General features: G+C 46.2%; 1 protein-coding gene across 1 annotated transcript in view; it reads right to left on the reverse strand.

The window, feature by feature from the left end:
• Window positions 1–22,895, reverse strand: part of HGFAC (HGF activator) — a 68,010-nt gene that overhangs the window by 15,929 nt on the left and 29,186 nt on the right. The window contains exons 6-11 of the mRNA XM_066574800.1: window positions 22,450–22,572; window positions 22,173–22,307; window positions 21,653–21,763; window positions 15,989–16,166; window positions 4,753–4,838; window positions 592–856 (exon numbers count right to left, since the gene is read on the reverse strand). Of these exons, the coding sequence (XP_066430897.1) occupies window positions 592–856; window positions 4,753–4,838; window positions 15,989–16,166; window positions 21,653–21,763; window positions 22,173–22,307; window positions 22,450–22,572 (898 nt within the window). The remainder of the gene's footprint in view (window positions 1–591; window positions 857–4,752; window positions 4,839–15,988; window positions 16,167–21,652; window positions 21,764–22,172; window positions 22,308–22,449; window positions 22,573–22,895) is intronic.

Below are 22,895 nucleotides of genomic sequence, written 5' to 3' on the forward strand. Positions count from 1 at the left end.
AAACTGGAGCCAGCAGGGACAGTTCCACGGGCCCCGGTAAGGGGAGGGCAGCGGTCAGTGCAGCGGTGCTGCAGGGAGCCACGGTGCCGACGTAGGGGACAGTCACAGCGGGAAGAGTGACAGGGAAGTAGTCAGAGGAAGAAGCCGCCGGGGGTAAGCCAGCGACACTGCCAGTGCAGTGCTGCTGGGTGGAGGCCGCTGCCGCCTACAGTCACAGTGGGGTCAGCAGCACATGCGGTATACTCACTTGAGAAGACCGCTGTGCATTTCTGACTTCCAGGACCTGCTGTGAGGGTGACTAATAACAGCCTATCAGGAACAGGGGGCGTCAACCCCCTGTTAAGCAGCTAGTATCTTGACACCACCCACACTTCAGGTGGCGTCAAGATACACTAATACCGGGAAGAAGTATGTGCCCCACTGCTGGGTGCCCTGGAAAGTGCCAACAAACCACTCTACAGCCACTCTTCCTGGCTGCAGGAAAGCCTGGCTGTGACACTAGGTAGACTTTTGCACAAACAATTGGGTTATTCTTAAGTCAGTCAATCAGTTCACAAGACCTGCAGAAGAAGACAAAATGTTACAATGTACCTTTCAGCAAAGCAGTGGGCAGCGGAGACAACCCAGCAGGACATTATGAGGCTGCCAGCACAGAATCCATTTCCGATGTATATTGCTGCCAACCAGGGGTGAGAACCTGGAAGAGCTGACAGACCACCCAGGATTCGTCCTCTTGCGATAACACGCTTCTCATGTTTCTTTCCACATTTTGGTCTTGAGACAGCGAATAAGACAGCATCCTCAGGCACTGTGACAGGATCCTCGTTTGCATTTACTATCCTTCTGCTTTTGTCAGCTATAAAGTACAAAGCAATAAAGTTTTTAGTTTTTTTTCCTAGACTGATATCCATACCTTCTATGAAACCGAATGTTTAACCATTACATTATTAGATCCAATATTCTATTTTGATATAATTCATTAAATATCTTTGAGATACATTTTTCTAATGAAGAAATGCAAATGCCTAGTCATTAGTGATGAGCGAGCATACTCGCTAAGGGCAATTGCTCGAGCGAGCATTGCCCTTAGCGAGTACCTGCCCCCTCAAGCGAAAAGGTTTGGTTGCCGGCGGAGGGCAGGGAGCTGCGGGGGAGAGCTGGGAGGAAAGGAGGGGAGATCTTTCTCTCCCTTTCTCCCCCCTCCCCCCCCCCCCCCCCCGCTCCACCTGCTCACTGCCGCAACTCACCTGTCACCCGCACCGGCAGCCGAACCTTTTCTCTCGAGCGGGCAGGTACTCGCTCGAGCAATTGCCCTTAGCGACTATGCTCGCTCATCACTACTAGTCATACAACTGAAATGATCAAATTCTGTCTGCCTGCAGCCACCTCTAGAGGGAGCTACTGCATACAATGGGAGCTATATGCAGTGAACTTTATATCTGTATTAACGCAATTAAGGGATTTGGAGCTATGAAGCATAAAAATGGTATTCTGGGCCTATGTGGTTTCCTAGCAATAACTTAATTGCCTTTTATATGGAGCTGCGAGACTAAATCTGTCTTGCAATCAAACGCTAATTTATTATTTGATTGCATCTTATGCTGCCATAAAAATTATCCTCTGTTGGTGGAACATTCCCATATTTATACGAGGGGTATACCGCTGACAGAAATGTAAATTGGTTCAAACTCAACAATACATGAAAACGTTCAGCGTGCAAATAGAAAATCTAATGAGCGCTGGACGTCTTGTTATATCGGCAATCATCGCTCAATATATGCAATAATCTGCCTGTGTAAGGCCTCATGTCCACGGGGAAAATCAGATGCGCTGCAGATTCTCCATGGAGAATCTGCAGCGGGTCCCTCCTGCCCCGCGGACATGAGGGCTGAAAATAAGAATAAATCAGAATAAACTGACCTCCCGCACGCTCCCGATTCTTCCTTCGCTGCAGCGTCATCTTCTCTGCGTCGCGGCCGGATCTTCTTTCTTCGGCTCGGCGGATGCGCAGGATGACGTCGGTGACGTGCCCCGTGCATGCGCGGCCCGAAGCAAAATGATCCGGCCGTGACTGAGAGAAGATGGCGCCGCGGCGAAGAGAAGAAACGGAGCGGGTGAGTAAAATCTGATTTTTGTCTCCCGCGGATCCGGACGGCTTCCATAGGCTTCAATAGAAGCCCGCGGGAGCCGTCCCCGCGGGAGACTCGCACGAAAATGGAGCATGGTCCAGATTTTTTCATGCTCCATTTTTTTTTTATTCACTTTTATTGACCATCCGCGGGTATTTATCTACCTGCGGGTGGTCAATGCATCCCTATGGGGCGCGGAGTTAAAATCTGCTGCGGATTTTAATTCTTATTTTGCCCGTGGACATGAGCCCTAAAAGGACATTTAGGGGGTTACCACCCTTCGAGTACATGTATCCACATGTCCAAAATTGGTCACATGAAATTCTCTTTACTGTATATATTATCCATGAATGCTAGACAGGCTTATTGTTAGCCGGTTCCCCCACTTGGCCAACTGGAGGTTTAATATGTAGCATGCAAAGGATGGGGACTGCAGGAACAAGAACAAATTGCAAGGTTGCAATTAATAAATAAGCAAGTATTAAATAAGTACTGGTCAAATGGCTTTCAATGGGGTTAATGAGTTGAGTAAGGCCATGAGAACCCAGTCTTAGGGTGCACACGACTGTATATCGGCTGGGTTTTCACGCCGAGCCGATATACGTTGTCCTCGTGTGCAGGGGGGGAGGATGGAAGAGCCAGGAGCAGGAACTGTGCTCTTGCCCCCTCTCTGCCTCCTCTCCGCCCCTCTGCACTATTTGCAATGGGGAGAGGCGGGGTGGGGCTAATTTGCGGCACTTAGCCCCGCCCCTGCCTCACCTCCTTTCATTGCAAATAGTGCAGAGGGGTGGAGAGGAGAGGAGGCAGAGAGGGGGCGGGAACTCAGTTCCTGCTCCTAGCTCTTCCATCCCCCCCTCCCCTGCACATGAGGACGACGTATATCGGCTCGGCGTGAAAACTGAGTTCGTGGGAATCCAGCCTTAACTCCGGCCTTGTAGTGAGATACCAGTGAGAAACTAATGCCATAACTGATCCCATAGATTTCTATCGGATAGTTTATGGTACCTGGCACATCAGCTTTGAAGATGGATGGCTAACTGTGCTGGACAGAAACCGTTGTATCTAGTGTATTTCCTGTCCGGCTATGGGCATCAGAGCATTGCATAAAGAGCACCAAAATGGCATCAATTGTGCCAAGCTCTGGTATGAAACCACTGGCAAGATACACGTGATAGATGGGACCCTGCCTAATAGGGTGGTCTCAGTGGAAACAATCTAACAGGCCAAATCTAATTAGCAGCTCACCTGTTTTAACCCATTAGTGACGAAGCCCGTTTGCGCCTTAATGACCAAATAATTTTTCAGATATTTTCATGGTTGCATTATAGGAACCATAACTTGTTAATTTTTCTGTCGACATAGCCATATGGGGGCTTATTTTTTAATCGTATTTTCTAGTGGCAGTTTTGAGTACATATAATGTATTGTATACATTTTTTCAGAGGGATAGGGGGGAAAAAAAGAAATTTCGCCATTTGTTTTTTGAATTTCATTTTTACGGCAGTCAGTGCGCAAAATAAATCATGTGATAACATTATTCTCTGGGTCAGCACGATTTTGGCCATACCACGTTTATAAATTTTTTAGTAATGTTTTGCTATTTTTGTAGATAAAACACTTATTTTTTTTTAAGATTTCTTTTTGTGTCGCAGCATTCCTAGAGCCAGAACATTTTTATTTTTCCTTTGACGGAGCTCTATGGGGGCTTGTTTTTTTGTGGGAGGAACTCTTGTCTTCATTTATCCAATTTTGGGGAACATATAACATTTTGATTGCTTTTATTCCATTTTTTCTAGAGGAAAGATTAACAAAACTGTAATTCTGGCATGTTTTTTATTGTTATTTTAACGGTGTTCACAGTGCAGTATAAATTATATGTTAAATTAATTTTGCAGGCCAGTGCAATTATGTCAATACCCAATTTATATAGGTTTTCTTTTTTTGCAACCTTTTGACCTTTTTTTTTTGTTTATCGCAGTATTCAAAGACCCCTAACATTTATCCTTTTTTTGTCAACGGTGTTATGTGAGGTTTGATTTTTGCAGGATAAGTAGCACTTTTTAAATAGCGCCATTTGCTGATCCATGCAACATATTGTTCATTTTTTATTCTGTTTTTTGTAAGGCGAGATAGGCAAAACTAGCTATTTTCGCCATGTTTTTTTTTTTTCATGGCATGCACTGTGAGGGTTAAATAATGTGAACATTTATTTTCTCTGGGTTATTATGAACGCAGCAATACTCACTTGGATATCACCATATTTTATCATTCTTCTAATACACTACTATACTTCAGTATAGTAGTGCATTAGAAAGCCCATGAGGTCAGCCGGAGGCTGAGCCTCATAGGTCACTGTAGCTGGCAAACCCGGAGGCTATTTTCAAGCCTCCAAGTGTCATAGCAACCCATCGGGACCTCACGATCACATTGCAGGGGTCTGATAGGTGACAGAGGGAGCCCCCTCCCTCTGTCAGCCCTTTACATGCTGTCGTCAAAAGACATACGGGCGGTTATTAAGGGGTTAAGCATGTCCCAGACTATCCCCAAAGTCTGCTTTCAGCGGACACCAAAGGATTTTATACATTAGGATTTGCCAGGCAGGGTCTGATTGTTCATGACTTACTGCATACGGATACGGCACAGTCCTCCCACGACACATGGTTCTGCTTCATAACATAACACCATGGAGCAGCGTCATTATCTGGGCTCCTAGAAATAGTAATATATCAGTTATTAATATAAAACCTTTTACTGCTAGCGATGTGTAAGGAGCGGTCTGACTTGAACACCTGACAGGTATAACAGCCTGTGTGGATACTTATTTGTGGAATGACAGTTCCTCCAGACTGAGTCACAGTTCTCTTGCAGAATGCAGCAGGTTTTCCTCCAGATTTTCCCAATGTTCAGTTTAGGGCTCCTTTGGGGCTTATCCAGAGACCGAATTTGCGCAGGCATTTCCAAACGTTAAAAAGTTGTACATAAAACACAACCGTGCAATGCATTGGATTTCGATGGCTTCATTCAGACGAACGTTTTTCCACGCAAAATATTCCTGCGTGACAAAATAGGACCTGCTCTATCTTTCTTGGTCGTATATCTTATACGGGGCGTGAAGAGATAGGTCTAGCCCTATCTTTTGCCGTATTAGCTCCCATTAACTTCTATGCCAACAGAAGAAAAGCGAGGGGGAGGGAGTTACTCTGCGTGCAACGATCGGAAAAAAGACAGCTGGCCATAATTAGGCAATTTATTGCCATTCCGAGGGTTTATTCCGATCGTTGCTTGCCATCGCTTCAGTGTGTGTTTTTATATCCGCACTGCAGCGCCCGGTGGGAATGACTTTAAAAATGCCAATTACATTCGGGAATCAGGCTTCTTAAAAATCCATTCATGCGAATATACGTTGCGTATGGGTGAACGTATATATGCATACATTCGTGTGAAGGAGCCCTCAGACGGAAGTGCTTCAATATATACACGTGCAATACACAGGACAGAACCTGTTGTTGTCAATGGATTCTGTCACATGAAGGATTTTTCGTGCACATTGTAATCGCGCCCAAAAAGTAGGACCTGCTCTATTTCCCTGCATATTTGCGCACCAAGGGTCCCCATAAAAGTCTATGGGAGGCGTGCAAATGTGCACGCAATACACAAGGGATGCATGAAACACTGCACTGGACCTCATTAGGCTAAATAGCCTTTTAAGTCAGGGGAGGCGTCACAAATGTATATGAACATGGCCTGCGTGCACTAAAACATACAGTACTATGCGCCGACACGTACGCAAATTACCCTAGTTCAGTGCACTGAGGCGAGCGTATTTGTGCATAGGCTCATTAAAGACGCCCTTTCTCTCTACCTTCAGAAAAGCCTGCAACCAGCAATAAACCTGCTGCAACCACTATGTGAGCAGCTTCTACCCGTACCTACTGTTTCTTAAATCATCCCCTTGTAGATTGTAAGCCTGTACAAGCAGGGGTGTAACTATAGGGGATGCAGAGGATGCGGTTGCACTCAGGCCCAGGAGACTTAGGAGCCTATAAGGCCTCTCTTCTCCATATAGGGAGCCCAGTACTATGAATAAAGCATTATAGTTGGAGGCCCTGTTGCAGATTTTGCATGGGGGCCCAGAAGCTTCAAGTTATGCCTCTGCGCACGAGCAGTGCCCCCTCTCTCTGCACCAGTCTGTCACTCATTTACTGTAGTTCATGTTTACTGTACTCATATTTTGGTTTATGTATCATTTTTGCATATATATCCTGAAATGAATGCCACTCTAAAATAAACAAGAACATTATATTATCATTGTTGTTTTTAAGCAATTTTTGAGTCATATTTTCCATTTTTACTGATTGACCTAATTGTACTCTGACATTCATTGACTTTTACACCCATTGCCTGACTGATACTTTTCTTGCATGCATGCCATGACTGTACCTTTTGCAATAACTTTGTAATAACTGGTTTGAAGTTGTCACTCTCTTTCAGATACAGACGTATTGATGCTACTATCAGAAATATATCGAAGCTATATCTTAGTTTCTGGCCTCAATGGAACACAAGCACTTTATTAGAAACTAAGTAATGAGCATTAGAAAACAAAAGCATGCATTCCAAAATATAGTTTATGTATTACAGTCTGTGCACTAATTAAAACAAACTTAAGCACGTGATTATCTAGTTTCCATAAAATCCTGGCATAAAAGCTTCTGAAGAAACCTTTGACACTTTTGTTCACTGGCTCACGGGGTAACACTATGGGGAAGACCTGCAATGCTTAAATTAACATTATTAACAGCGGACTGAATTAATTCATGCAAATAATTATGTAGCAACCATGCCCTGTATGAAGGATTTACATGTCATATTTAATATGCCTGCAAGCCTTGCAAAAGTTATAACTTATGTGGATTGCATCATACTGCCACCTTCTGGCCACTTCTAGAAAGCTGTAACAAGGAAAGACAGCAATTCAAATGTAGTAGTAAGCAAACCATATCAGACCCTCCTCAAAAAGGAGTTCACTGTCTTGACAGCCAAGGTTTTAACAAAAAAATCAGTTTATTAGCGATGACGACAATATACAATTATGTTTAGCTTCCTTATTAGTACAGTTCCTCATAGATTTAGAAAATGTCGTTTCCAAAGAGAAGCTGCAGAAAGCTACCCTAAGTAAAGCCTAGTGCAACCATAAAAAGTGTATGCCTGGGACTGAGACTCACACATTTTTGTGGCATTAAACACCACATTATTGAACATTGTAGCACTGAATTGTCTATGGTCAGGAACATAGACATGGTTCAGCTGCGTTTGGCAGTGTAGTAGAGTATCATGTTCTTCCCTGTACTGTCTCAATGGGAGAATCTCTTTGTTTCTATGTCATACAATATATGTACAGCATAATAATTAATCCATTCCATTCATTAAAAGTCACAGAGTGCAATGTGCAACAAAATCTGTAGTTAACACATGCACAATTCGTTGCAGACTTTAAGTGTACCTATCTTCTCACATCAGTTTTCAGAATAAGCTGCCGTGTATGTGTATATAAGGAATAAGACTATTTCTGGCTGTAACATAACTTATATATAGTATTTTCCCCCTTTGCAGGGTGTATCATTGATTCTCAATCCTCTCAGGGCTGGTGGGTGAAGCCTGGCTACTGTGCTGTGTTCTGTAAAATATTCTGCTAAATATTACGTACACAGAGAGATATAGCATTATCATGTAAGTATGTACAACATTACTGAGCAGTATAGATGTGAATAAACAGCTACATATAGCTTTCTATTTTGTTTCTGCAGAGCATATCTGTGTGTGTGCTTCTCCTTCTTCCCCTCTGCTCTCTATGCAGTTCAAAGAGCACAATGACACATGGATGGTGTCCTGGATTTTCTATGATTTAGCAGCTCAGTTCAGATAAATTAAAGAATGTCAAACAAAGTGCTATCAAGATTATTGGCAGTATAGACTACAGAAAGCAGGGGTCAGTGTTGTGGCAGTGGAAGGGATAAATACAATTGAACAATGCAGGAGAATCTACCCAATTCTAACATGGTGATTAGACATCTATTGGATTAGCCAATTGATATTTGCATGCCAGGGAAGGGAGATCACTATGACATCCCTCTCATGTCCCCGAGAATCACAAAATCATAGTGTGATATGCATATTGTTTTACAGGTGCCTAAGGGAGCCAAAAAGCCTTTCTGCCACATAAAAAACACATAATAGGTGGAGAGACCTTGTTACATATTTTGCAGGCCTCCCAACCTTCCTGGATTCTGCGGGACAGTCCCAGTTTTGGGATGCTGTCCCGCAGTCCTGGGCAGCCAGAAGCATGTCACATTCCCCTCCCCACATACTCAGTGCAGTTAACAGGATACAGTGAATGAAGGCCCTGCTATGATATCACTGTCACATGATCATCGCAGGTCCTTCATCATGTGACTCACCATCAGTCTGCAGTGGAGGTAAAAGAGGAGACTCCAACAGTCTGAGGCAAGTGAAGGTGGGTAAGGCCAATGGAGAAGGGATTATTAGGGCATAATATGGTGCTGCTGGTTGGGGAGTTCAATCTACTACAACTCCCAGCATACCATTGGTCTGAAACTGTCAGGTCATGCTGGGAGTTGTAGTTCTACCAAACTGTAAGCCCTCCATCTGTTGATATTTTAATAGAACTACAACTCTCAATTGAAGACATGCTGGGAGTTGTTGTTTCACCATAATCTTGTGAGACGATAAGGTCAGTGACCTACAGTCAGCTCAGAACGCACTTCCGTATTATGGGCACAAGACCACACTGTACAGCTGGTTCATGCGGCCAAGCCATACCCACCTCTGCAACCATTTACTGGCAAAATCATGTGGCTTTTGGCCACTGTGGTGGCTGTGGGTCGAGTTGTAGTTTCCGTTTGTACCATTTTAGGCTACATGTGACTTTTTGATCACCTTTACTGCAATTTTGGGAGGTGGATGAATAGCAATTCTAGCATTTTTTTACAGACATTTTTATAGTGCTGGTCTTTATAGATGTGGGGTTACCTAATATGTTGTATTTTTTTTAGAGATGAGCGAGCACCAAAATGCTCGGGTGCTCGTTACTCGAGACGAAATTATCGCGATGCTCGAGGGTTCGTTTCGAGTAACGAACCCCATTGAAGTCAATGGGCGACTCGAGCATTTTTGCATATTGCCGATGCTCGCTAAGGTTTCCATTTGTAAAAATCTGGGCAATTCAAGAAAGTGATGGGAACGACACAGCAACGGATAGGGCAGGCGAGGGGCTACATGTTGGGCTGCATCTCAAGTTCCCAGGTCCCACTATTAAGCCACAATAGCGGCAAGAGTGCCCCCCCCCCCAACAACTTTTACTTCTGAAAAGCCCTCATTAGCAATGCATACCTTAGCTAATCACCACACTACCTCCAACAAAGCACAATCACTGCCTGCATGACACTCCGCTGCCACTTCTCCTGGGTTGCATGCTGCCCAACCCCCCCCCCGCACGACCCAGTGTCCAAAGCGCACACCAAAGTGTCCCTGCGCAGCCTTCAGCTGCACTCATGCCACACCACCCTCATGTCTATTTATAAGTGCGTCTGCCATGAGGAGGAACCGCAGGCACACACTGCAGAGGGTTGGCACGGCTAGGCAGCGACCCTCTTTAAAAGCCCACAATGCTGTACAGAAGCAATGAGAAATATAATCCTGTGCCACCACGATCAGGAGCTGCACACGTGGGCATAGCAATGGGGAACCTATGTGCCACACACTATTCATTCTGTCAAGGTGTCTGCATGCCCCAGTCAGACCGCGGTTTTTTATAAATAGTCACAGGCAGGTACAACTCCGCAATGGGAATTCCGTGTGCACCCACAGCATGGGTGGCTCCCTGGAACCCACCGGCTGTACATTAATGTATCCCATTGCAGTGCCCATCACAGCTGAGGTAACGTCCGATTAAATGCAGGTGGGCTTCGGCCCACACTGCATGCCCCAACCTGACCAGGGTTTTTAATTCATAGACACAGGCAGGTACAACTCCCTATTGTGAAGTCCGTGTGGACCCACAGCATGGGTAGGTGCCAGGAAGCCACCGGCGGTACATAAATGTATCCCATTGCAGTGCCCATCACAGCTGAGGTAACGTCCAATTAAATGCAGGTGGGCTTCGGCCCACACTGCATGCCCCAGTCAGACTGGAGTTCTTTAGAAGTGGACACATTCAGTTACAACTCCCTGTAGACCCACAGCATGGGTGGCTCCCTGGAACCCACCGCCGGTACATAAATATATCCCATTGCAGTGCCCAGCGCAGCTGATGTAACGTCAGTTTTAATGCAGGTGGGCAAAAAATTAATTGGATTACACTGTAGGCGAGGGCCCACAAAAAATTGGTGTACCAACAGTACTAATGTACCGCAGAAAAATTGCCCATGCCCAACCAAGAGGGCAGGTAAAACCCATTAATCGCTTTGGTTAATGTGGCTTAATTTGTAACTAGGCCTGGAGGCAGCCCAGTTAAAATAAAAATTGGTTCAGGTGAAAGTTTCAACGCTTTAATGAGCATTGAAACGTATAAAAATTGTTTACAAAAATTATATGACTGAGCCTTGTGGGCCTAAGAAAAATTGCCCGTTCGGCGTGATTACGTCAGGTTTCAGGAGGAGGAGCAGGAGGAGGAGGAGGAATATTATACACAGATTGATGAAGCTAAAAGGTCCACGTTTTTGATGGTGATAGAGAACAATGCTTCCATCCGCGGGTGCAGCCTATGTATTGTTTAGGTATCGCTGCTGTCCGCTGGTGGAGAAGAGAAGTCTGGGGAAATCCAGGCTTTGTTCATCTTGATGAGTGTAAGCCTGTCGGCACTGTCGGTTGACAGGCAGGTACGCTTATCTGTGATGATTCCCCCAGCCGCACTAAACACCCTCTCTGACAAGGCGCTAGCCGCAGGACAAGCAAGTACCTCCAGGGCATACAGCGCGAGTTCAGGCCACGTGTCCAGCTTCGACACCCAGTAGTTGTAGGGGCAGAGGCGTCACGGAGGATGGTCATGCGATCGGCTACGTACTCCCTCACCATCCTTTTACAGTGCTCCCGCCGACTCAGCCTTGACTGGGGAGCGGTGACACAGTCTTGCTGGGGAGCCAGAAAGCTGTCAAAGGCCTTAGAGAGTGTTCCCCTGCCTGTGCTGTACATGCTGCCTGATCTCTGCGCCTCCCCTGCTACCTGGCCCTCGGAACTGCGCCTTTGGCCACTAGCGCTGTCGGATGGGAATTTTACCATCAGTTTGTCCGCCAGGGTCCTGTGGTATAGCATCACTCTCGAACCCCTTTCCTCTTCGGGTATGAGAGTGGAAAGGTTCTCCTTATACCGTGGGTCGAGCAATGTGTACACCTAGTAATCCGTAGTGGCCAGAATGCGTGTAACGCGAGGGTCACGAGAAAGGCATCCTAACATGAAGTCAGCCATGTGTGTCAGGGTACCTGTACGCAACACATGGCTGTCCTCACTAGGAAGATCACTTTCAGGATCCTCCTCCTCCTCCTCAGGCCATACACGCTGAAAGGCTGACAGGCAAGCAGCATGGGTACCCTCAGCAGTGGGCCAAGCTGTCTCTTCCCCCTCCTCCTCATCCTCCTCATGCTCCTCCTCCTCCTCCTCCTCCTCAACGCGCTGAGATATAGACAGGAGGGTGCTCTGACTATCCAGCGACATACTGTCTTCCCCCGCCTCCGTTTCCGAGCGCAAAGCGTCTGCCTTTATGCTTTGCAGGGAACTTCTCAAGAGGCATAGCAGAGGAATGGTGACGCTAATGATTGCAGCATCGCCGCTCACCATCTGGGTAGACTCCTCAAAGTTTCCAAGGACCTGGCAGATGTCTGCCAACCAGGCCCACTCTTCTGTAAAGAATTGAGGAGGCTGACTCCCACTGCGCCGCCCATGTTGGAGTTGGTATTCCACTATAGCTCTACGCTGCTTATAGAGCCTGGCCAACATGTGGAGCGTAGAGTTCCACCGTGTAGGCACGTCGCACAGCAGTCGGTGCACTGGCAGATGAAACCGATGTTGCAGGGTGCGCAGGGTGGCAGCGTCCGTGTGGGACTTGCGGAAATGTGCGCAGAGCCGGCGCACCTTTCCGAGCAGGTCTGACAAGCGTGGGTAGCTTTTCAGAAAGCGCTGAACCACCAAATTAAAGACGTGGGCCAGGCATGGCATGTGCGTGAGGCTGCCGAGCTGCCGAGCCGCCACCAGGTTACGGCCGTTGTCAAACACGACCATGCCCGGTTGGAGGCTCAGTGGCGCAAGCCAGCGGTCGGTCTGCTCTGTCAGACCCTGCAGCAGTTCGTGGGCCGTGTGCCTCTTCTCTCCTAAGCTGAGTAGTTTCAGCACGGCCTGCTGACGCTTGCCCACCGCTGTGCTGCCACGCCGCGCGACACCGACTGCTGGCGACGTGCTGCTGCTGACACATCTTGATTGCGAGACAGAGGTTGCGTAGGAGGAGGAGGGTGGTTTAGTGGAGGAAGCATACACCGCCGCAGATACCACCACCGAGCTGGGGCCCGCAATTCTGGGGGTGGGTAGGACGTGAGCGGTCCCAGGCTCTGACTCTGTCCCAGCCTCCAATAAATTCACCCAATGTGCCGTCAGGGAGATATAGTGGCCCTGCCCGCCTGTGCTTGTCCACGTGTCCATTGTTAAGTGGACCTTGGCAGTAACCGCGTTGGTGAGGGCGCGTACAATGTTGCGGGAGACGTGGTCGTGCAGGGCTGGGACGGCACATCGGGAAAAGTAGTGGCGACTGGGAACTGAGTAGCGCGGGGCCGCCGCCGCCATCATACCTTTGAAAGCCTCCGTTTCCACAACCCTATACGGCAGCATCTCCAGGCTGATAAATTTGGCTATGTGCACGTTTAACACTTGAGCGTGCGGGTGCGTGGCGGCGTACTTGCGCTTGCGCTCCAACACTTGCGCTAGCGACGGCTGGACGGTGCGCTGAGAGACATTGGTGGGTGGGGCCGAGCACAGCGGAGCTGAGGGTGTGGGTGCAGGCCAGGAGACGGTAGTGCCTGTGTCCTGAGAGGGCGGTTGGATCTCAGTGGCAGGTTGGGGCACAGGGGGAGAGGCAGCGGTGCAAACCGGAGGCGGTGAACGGCCTTCGTCCCACCTTGAGGGTGCTTGGCTATCATATGTCTGCACATGCTGGTGGTGGTGAGGCTGGTGGTGGTGGCTCCCCGGGTGATCTTGGCGCGACACAGGTTACACACCACTGTTCGTCGGTCATCTGCACTCTCAGTGAAAAACTGCCAGACCTTTGAGCACCTCGGCCTCTGCAGGGTGGCATGGCGCGAGGGGGCGCTTTGGGAAACAGTTGGTGGATTATTCGGTCTGGCCCTGCCTCTACCCCTGGCCACCACACTGCCTCTTCCAACCTACCCTGCTGCTGCCCTTGCCTCCCCCTCTGAAGACCTGTCCTCAGTAGGCGTAGCAAACCAGGTGGGGTCAGTCACCTCATCGTCCTGCTGCTCTTCCTCCGAATCCTCTGTGCGCTCCTCCCGCGTACTTACTCCAATTACTACTACCTGAGTGATAGACAACTGTGTCTCATCGTCATCGTCCTCCTCACCCACTGAAAGCTCTTGAGACAGTTGCCGGAAGTCCCCAGCCTCATCCCCCGGACCCCGGGAACTTTCCAAAGGTTGGGCATCGGTCGCGACAAACTCCTCCAGTGGGAGAGGATTCGGAACCATTGCTGCCCATTCTGGGCAGGGGCCCGAGAACAGTTCCTGGGAGTCTGCCTGCTCCTCAGAATGTGTCATTGTAATGGAGTGAGGAGGCTGGGAGGAAGGAGGAGCAGCAGCCAGAGGATTCAGAGTTGCAGCAGTGGACGGCGTAGAACTCTGGGTGGTCGATAGATTGCTGGATGCACTTTCTGCCATCCACGACAGGACCTGCTCACACTGCTCATTTTCTAATAAAGGTCTACCGCGTGGACCTATTAATTGTGAGATGAATGTGGGGACGCCAGAAACGTGCCTCTCTCCTAATCCCGCAGCAGTCGGCTGCGATACACCTGGATCAGGAGCTCGGCCTGTGCCCACACCCTGACTTGGGCCTCCGCGTCCTCACCCGTGTCCACGTCTTCTAGGCCTACCCCTACCCCTCAGCATGCTGTATTACCAGTAGTGCAGAAACAGAACGCTGTAATTAAATGTGCCGCTTATTGGCCTGTGCTTGGAGGCTGACTTCCCCTATGGAACACACAGCAGAGCCAGGAAACAATTTTGCGCACGCCTGTAGTGAGACGTAGGTGCGTATGACTGAGCTAGTGGAATTCACAGCGCAGAAGCAGTTTAGTGGCCAAAGGCCAGTAGTAGGCCTTAAGTATTTTGCTTCTATTTTTTTTAAATGCTGAGCTGATACAGCAGACAGATACTGTAGGCAGCGTATAATATTAAGTATACTGTTTCCCTCTGGCAGGATGACGGCGATCATATAACAGAGACAGCAGATCCAGGAAACAATTTTGCGCAAGCCTGCTGTAACGCTTAGCTGCGTATTAATTACGACTACTACCCCCAGCAGATAGATACTGTAGGCAGCGTATAATATTATGTATACTCTTTCCCTCTGGCGGGATGACGGCGATCATGTAACAGAGACAGCAGATCCAGGAAACAATTTTGCGCAAGCCTGCTGTAACGCTTAGCTGCATATTAATTAGGACTACTACCACCAGCAGACACGCAGTAAACTGAAGATGGTCACAGGCAGCCCAAATATAGTATTTTTCCCCAATTTTTTGGAAAAAGCCCACTGCCTATATAGCCTGAATATCTCTTTCCCTGCCTCACCAGTACTGGCGCTATACTCTGTACAATGACTGCAGACTGCGGACGCAATGCTCTGCACGGCCGATATACAAAAAAAAAAATTGTGTAACACTGCTAAAAGCAGCCTCAACAGTACTGCACACGGTCAGATGTGGCCCTAAGAAGGACCGTTGGGGTTCTTGAAGCCTAAAATCACTCCTAACGCTCTCCCTATAGCAGCTCCGGCACCAGCAGCACTTTCCCTGATCTCTGTCAGAATGCATCTGTGGCGAGCCGCGGGAGGGGCCGATTTATATACTCGGGTGACACCTGATCTCGCCAGCCACTCACTGCACGGGGGTGGTATAGGGCTTGAACGTCGCAGGGGGAAGTTGTAATGCCTTCCCTGTCTTTCTATTGGCCAGAAAAGTGCGCTAACGTCTCAGAGATGAAAGTGAAAGTAACTCGAACATCGCGTGGTACTCGCCTCTAGTAACGAGCATCTCGAACACGCTAATACTCGAACGAGTATCAAGCTCGGACGAGTACGTTCGCTCATCTCTAATTTTTTTTCTTTTATTTAACCTTATTTTCCTTTTTTCCTTGTCCTTTGAAAGGACTTGAAGATGCAATAATTCAATTGCTAGTATGCTGCATAGCACTACTTATGCACTTGTCCCAACCATCCCAGATTTGGCAGGACAGTCCCAGATTCGGTCACCATTACTGTGAGAGGGGTCACTGAAGGGCAGTATTACACGATACAGAAGGTGTGGCTTAGTATAAATGGGCGTGGCCTGTCCGCTATAGGTGTCCCTCTGTTCATTGCTCTAAAATTGGCAGATATAGATTTTGCACTGGGGTCAAGGAGTTTTAATCTACTCCCACGAGCCACTACATATGCTCCAGTGCTGAAGACCTTGTGGTTGCAGCAATAGAATACCAAATAAAGCTATGATTTTAAAACCTAGTCATTAATATTTAGCACTCAGAGCAGTCAGATTACATGCATGATGTGGGCAATTTAATTCTTACCTACAGTATGAATGAGATCCCAGACCTTTGAGGACATAGTCTTCCTGGGTGCCGATATTAATCTCTTGATAAAGTAAATCCGAATCCCACCTCAGACAGCTGTGGCCCGACCGACTTTTCTTCTCAACACCTCGATAGACTGTTGCATTACCATGATTGTAACAACGCTGTTTTGGATCTGCAGCACAGAACAGGGAATGATTTCAAAATAGTGGGGCAGATTTACTAATATTCTGTAATAATTAGACAGTGCAAACTTAGACCAGAACTGCAAGAAAAATACAAAAGCGCTACCATAGTGCAGGTATTACTGAGATAGTACCCGGAAGAAGTAAGGCGGAAGCAACACAGTTCTTTAGCTTTACTCACTGTTTCTCCGAACTTGGAGCAGACACTCTTAAAATGTGCCAGTGTATGGCAGTGGCACGATATTTACATGGGCGATATAAGTTATGCCCGAGATTCTCAAGTGCACAGCACACGGACACTGCATCAGTGTTATGTCCTATTTGAGGAGCAGCGCATATTACACATCTTATTCTCATGCGAAACTAGTGTGCATGAACCCACTCAAATGAATGCGTTCTTTTCCTGTGCTTGATCCATCCATAACACAATTGGACGGAACTCACGTTGGGATATTGCCTGTATACACCCTAAGAAAGCTAACAAATCTTTAGACTGTCTGGACTAACTTTATACCACCTATTACTTGGTTTAGTTTATGCCAATGTTTGAGACAAAATCGTGCACTTTTTCGGCACACAATGCCACAGTTTGGTTATGCTCCCATTCACAAAGCCATTCTTACGCCTGTCAGCTCATAGTTAATTTTGCCAGCACACCTTGTTCTGTCCAGACAGCCCAGGGTTAACAGCTCCTGTGCCTTTCAGTCAGGTTAAATACCCTACTAATTGTCTGAGAAGTGTGCTGGTGATGGACAGGTCTATCTACCTATCGGCTCCTCCCGCCTCCCTATAAGATCCAGCTCATGCTGCCTGGGAGTGGCCAATTATTGTTCAGTTTCAGTGTCAGCTTAGTAGCTCTGCTGCTCTGACCTGCTGAGTGTCGGTCCTGGTACTTGGTGCCATTCCCTCAGTCTGCTAGCTTGTCTTCCTTGTTTTGTATCCTGCTTCTGTCACCATGTCCGCTAGACTTCGCTCTTATCAGCCAGGGTTTTCCAGTCTGCCTCTGTTCTGTTTGTATTGTTCGTGTTGGTTTTGTCATCTGCCTTTCCTGTCGGTGCTAGTGGGTAGTAGTCTCTTGCATAGGTACGGCTGTCCCTGCCTGTCCTCCCCTAAGAAGCGTAGGGTCAGAGTTGGCGGCCTGGACGTGTCCACCATCAGGGCTATCTCCAGGCAGGGACAGTGGTGTGGGTGAAGATCAGGGAACCCCATGCCGTGCGTACCTAGGCACCCCACTAGTACCGTAACAGCCATGTCCCCTTTTGACAGGCAGCCAAAAAAAATTTATTTAAAGCACATCATAAATGTACTGCAAACTATGTAAGACAGCTTTCTGGTGGAATTTAAGCCAGAAAAACAGTAAATTTTCAGTAGTAAATCTGCTCCAGCTATTTTAACCTTATGCTGACCAAGTGTAGTACATATACAGCGCTTGGTCCAGGGCTTTAAACCCACACCATTGTAAATGTATGGCATGAGTTTAAAGCTTCTGCTCCCGCAATCTACTAGGAGCCAGTTGGATGCCAAGCTGTTTGTTATAACCGCTTTTGCCTTCACTTTGCCAGCCTACATAGCGCTCAATGCACTCTATGTGGTGAACAGAGGAAGAGGCCGTGTGGTTTCCTCTATTGGACTCAACGATCATGTGCTTTCCATCAACCGCCGGCATGGCAGAGTTACTGGGTTCTAGCAGGCTCAGCTCATCTCTACCAGTGACTTGTCACTCTCAGGGGTTATTTTCCTCTGTTACTGGGGTTTCTATGAATGCTGCTTCTAAGGAAGGTATGCCACCTCAAGAGACTCAACAGTCTGGATCCTAAAAACTAGGAAGCTGCCTTAGGTTTCTACGGTACCAAACACTAGTGTTGGAGAGCGTATCTGAAAAATAGGGATCAGTGGGAGGTGCACCTTTATTGTCACCTCTCACTGAATATCCATCCATTTTTTAAGGTAGCACCCCCTTCCCATACGCAGTGTTTAAATCCGCAATGGTGAAATTGGTTCAGGCTGGCAGCACCGAGGAGACTGACCCAAAAATAACCTGGCGATCCTGAACTCCAAAAATTAAAACCGGTAACGCAAATCTAGGGTAGTGCAAATAGATAGGAAAATTAGCGCTAAAACTAACTAGCGCCCAGACACATCGCGTTTCTGATAGACATGTATCTGTCTCATCCTCAGGAGCCTAAAGAAAGCCACAGGATGTTTGCGAGCAAAACATTAAACCAGATGATCGGTGCCGTTCCACCCAGATGGTAGGTGGAAAATCTTAATGAAAATTTTGTTCCCATCCATAGTTCTATATAATTATATATCTGCTCTTGTTTTAAATTAGACACGCAAGTAAAAGTTAAGTTTTAGATCCTCTCTGTGAATCCTAGTCTTTTAGGATGTGTAAGCCCCCTGCGAATTCTGCTTGTAAGGATGCCCCAATTAGTTGAAAACTGTGAAATAAGGTAAAAAAACAACAACATTGTGAATGTCCTCCAGAGGTCTTATATCATGTTGTGGGAGACATAGATGGTAAAAAATACATACAATAATAAGTGATTTAGCAATAACTTATATATCCATACACTGACCTATCACTGCATTGGGAACAGCTTCACATCACATTTTGCAATCAGTAAAGCCCATTTACACTAATAGATGATCGCTCAAAAGTCACTCAGACAGTAGCTACTATAGAGCTATTCAGGCAGAGTGGAAAACCGCCGCTATCTCTTGGTAAACAATACAGCTGTTTTGCATAAGCAAACAGCTGTATTGTTCTCCGTGCTTGCTGCTACTGTCCCCGCTGTGAATTGACAGCGGGACACAGGCAAAGAGAATCTTATCAGCGCAGCCTGCTGTGATAACAGCCTGCTCTGCTGATAACACCTGATCACTCACTTCTAGCAAACTAAAAGTTATCAATCAATGACTCGTGCACGAAAACAGCATGATGTCTCTTCATTTAGACAGAACGGTTATCACTCAAAAGATTCTTTTGAGCGATAATCGTTGTCTAAATGGGCCTTAACGCGGTAGCACGTTATGGGCACATCGTAATCTACTTTCAAATAACGTGCCGACTTCTCCTCGCTAAACAGAAGACAATGCTTGGCAGTCATGGGTAGTGCCTTTAATGACTTTGACAGGTTGTTGGTGCCCGAAGGTGCAGTGCCAGTATTTCTGGAACAGTTGCACTTTTTAGCTGTTCCCACACCACAGTATCATGAGTCTTCTAAGACTGATTAAACCGTGGACAGACATCTTACAGATCCCACAGCAACAGGCCACGTGTGGTTGATTCTAGAAGCGAGTATTGGGTGGCACATTTGGTACCTTAGCAACGACATGCCACAATGGACAAACTGACCCAGCAATGCAGTATAATGGGGAAGTTAGACAAATTTTCACAATGTCCATGCAGCATACATAGTGGGTTCAGTATTCAAAGACCGATAGGAGTGCACCTGATGATCCCGTGTCATCACCAACAACTCCTTGCCTAAGCCCAGGAAAGACTTCAATAGACCTTGGACACATTGCAGAAGCTCATCTGGAGTGATGAATGCAATTTCTTGTTGAACCATTCAGGTGGCCGGGTCTGCATCTGGAGTAAACAGCATGAAGCTGTATCTTATGGGTGCACCATTAGGGTTCAGCAGGACGGTGGTGGCGGTGTCATGGTCTGGGGAGCAATTCCCTAGTGTGGCCTAGGACGGTTGGTCGTCATAATACAATCCTTGAATGGCAAACTCTACAGGGACCTGTTAGCTGACCATCTGCACCCATATCATCAGAAAGTCTTCCCCGACCATAGTGCCATTTCTCATCAGTACAACGCTCCATGTCATCAAGCTCAGATCACTAGGGAATGGTTGGAGGAACACAACAACTAATTCCCCACACTGTCTTGGTCCTCAAACTCACTGGACTATAATCCCATTGAATGTGTGTTTGGGATATGCTGGAAAGGGCTGTGAGATCTGGTTCCACTTATCCGCCAATTGTGTACCAGCTGATGGAGCTGCTGCTGCGGACATGGGTCAAGTTGAGTATGGAGAATATTCACTATTTTGAGGTATCTGTTTCCCAATGTCTTAAAGCCGTTATTGCCCAAAAAAGGTAGATAAACCCATTATTGATTAAGGTGTTCCTAATGCAGTGATCATTCAGTTTATATACAGACTTATTGAGATACACAAGCAAATTAATCTCTGCTACATCTATGTGCACAACATTAGTCTACATATAACTGAGAGAAAACGCCTGCAAGGAACTGGTAAAAGTACTCCCGCAGACATATTCTGTTACTACATTAGACCGCAGAGTGTTGTTAACAGCATTATCCTTCATGCAAATAATCTGCCATAGAAAACGTTACAGTCAGGCCATAAATGAAATGATTTTAATTCCTTGAAATGTCCACTGTAGTTGAAACAATATATGCTGAGACACCAAGGCAAATTGAAGATTCATAGTAATGCAGAGGATGAATAATACCTGACACATTCAGTTCAGCTAATTGGGCTTCAAATATAGAAGAACATTAGACAATTTGGGTAGAAAAAGTGCAGAACGGTGAGAGCTTGTCATGCCCTGATGCGTGATTTCACCATTTGTACATATTATTTTGGAGAATTTGTTACAATGTTTCAGTATTTTCTTATTATGTGACATTTATCTGGGGGAGTGAGTTATATAATTGGAAAGAAGGTGACACATAGTACCTATGATGTTTGTGGAATGAGACCATCTCCACCTCCAGGTGTAGAGATACTGATCAGAAATTCTCATGAACCTGGGTGCTGGGGTCCCACAGTACCTAGAATGAAGAGCTTAGTTCTCTCGGCTTCTCTATGCCTTATTTGAAAGGGACATATAAGAATAATTCCACAGACAGTACACATCCCCATTAGAGCCTATGGGCATTTTTACCAAGGACTGATGGTCCACGTAAAAAACCTCATGTTATGCCCTATAACTATTTATATCCTATTTCTTGCCTATGAAATGAATAGTTAATATGTGCCTAGCCTTATGGTGAAGAAGACTAAAAGAAACCAAAACTCTGGCTTTCTCAAATAGTTTGACGTACACTGCCCTCTTAAAACCGAAGATTTTTAACTTACTTACAACATACAGTATATTGTAGCTGTAGATGCTTATCTTTAGCCTACTTTCATAGATATGGGTGGTGGTTGCTACATAATGGCTTACAAACTTCTTTGCACCGACCTTGTCGAGGCCCCATTCATTATATACAGTATCTACATCTTAATACAAGGCTGGAGCATAGAACAGAGATCTATACTTCAGTTCATTGTTTTCATTGCATGCCTTGACTAATTGAAGGATGAATATAGAATGCTGAATTGAGAAACGTTTAAAGTTACTGGCACCATATGTATCACTTACTCTCCTAATGGTATCATATTAAATACATTTTTCCTGAAGGTGAGGAAATATATTCTTCATTGATTTGTCTTACCAATATTACAATATTTGCCAACAAACTTTCCTCTGCAGCTGCAGACTGGATTACCGGTAGCAATCATCAAACGACAAGCTCCATTGTTAAGACATGGATTCACTGTGCAAGCTGAAAATGCAAATATGTCAGTTCCACTTATTGTACATGTAATTTTAATTATGTTATCCATTATGGGGTCAATTAAAGGGGTTGCACAGGACTAGTTAAAAATGGCTGATTTCTTCCAGTAGCAGTGCCCCACCTGTCTACAGGTTTTATCTGGTGTTGCAACTCAGTTCTATTAAAGTGAATGAGATTTGACAATAAGTGACACAACCTATGGACAGGTATGGTGCTGTTTCTGGAAGAAAGCAGCCATGTTTTACTACTCCTGTGCAAACCCTTTAAGGCAAGAAGAAATCAATAAATGTAATGAGGATAGCTGATGTTTCTGTAGTATACTGTCTTCCTTATATGTCTATGATTTATCTCATATTTTGTAATTTGCTCATAAAAGATGGACAAGGACATACAATACCTGTGAATCTCTCTCCAGTGTGGCACTCGATCTTGCCATCTTTACATGTACATTGTTCCACCTCCCCTTGGTGGATCCTTGTCCATGACGCTCCATCGTCATAATGCACGTAATGAGCTTCATCAAAACACTTTGCTGGAGAACAAATAAAGCCACTGACATGAGAAGACAACGTCTTAGGTTTTCAGTCTTCAGGTAAAGCTGTGACAAGGGGTGGGCAACACAACCCTGAAATAAGACCCAATACATCGCAATTTTCAGTTCCATAAACACTTACCATTTTCACAGTCGTGGCCGTAGAACTCCACCGGGCACATACAGTGATATGTGTTGAAGAATGGTACATTAGTGCAAGTGCCACCATTCTGGCAGGGGTTTTCTGCACAATAATCCCGAAATACTATGAAAAAGATTGCAAAGTTATATTGATACTATATATCTACACAAGATAAAACTGATAGTCTGGAGAGAAAAGTGCCATCTTTCCAGTGTACAGAAAGGTCTAAAGTGGGTGGACTACCTTCAGGATGTCCATATTCCCGAATAAGGCATATGGACAGGGGTTGTCTTGAGGCGACACCCTTTTAACACATTCAGGCCTACTACATTTGTACCTTGCATCAAAGGGAAAAAATGGACGGGAGAAATGCAAAAGGTAAAAAGAGGGGCAGTGCGCACCTCATATAGAATGAAGGAATCCCACTGCAGAATGGACTCCAACTT

Source organism: Eleutherodactylus coqui, chromosome 7 (genome assembly GCF_035609145.1).
Source record: "Eleutherodactylus coqui strain aEleCoq1 chromosome 7, aEleCoq1.hap1, whole genome shotgun sequence".
Taxonomy (NCBI): domain Eukaryota; kingdom Metazoa; phylum Chordata; class Amphibia; order Anura; family Eleutherodactylidae; genus Eleutherodactylus; species Eleutherodactylus coqui.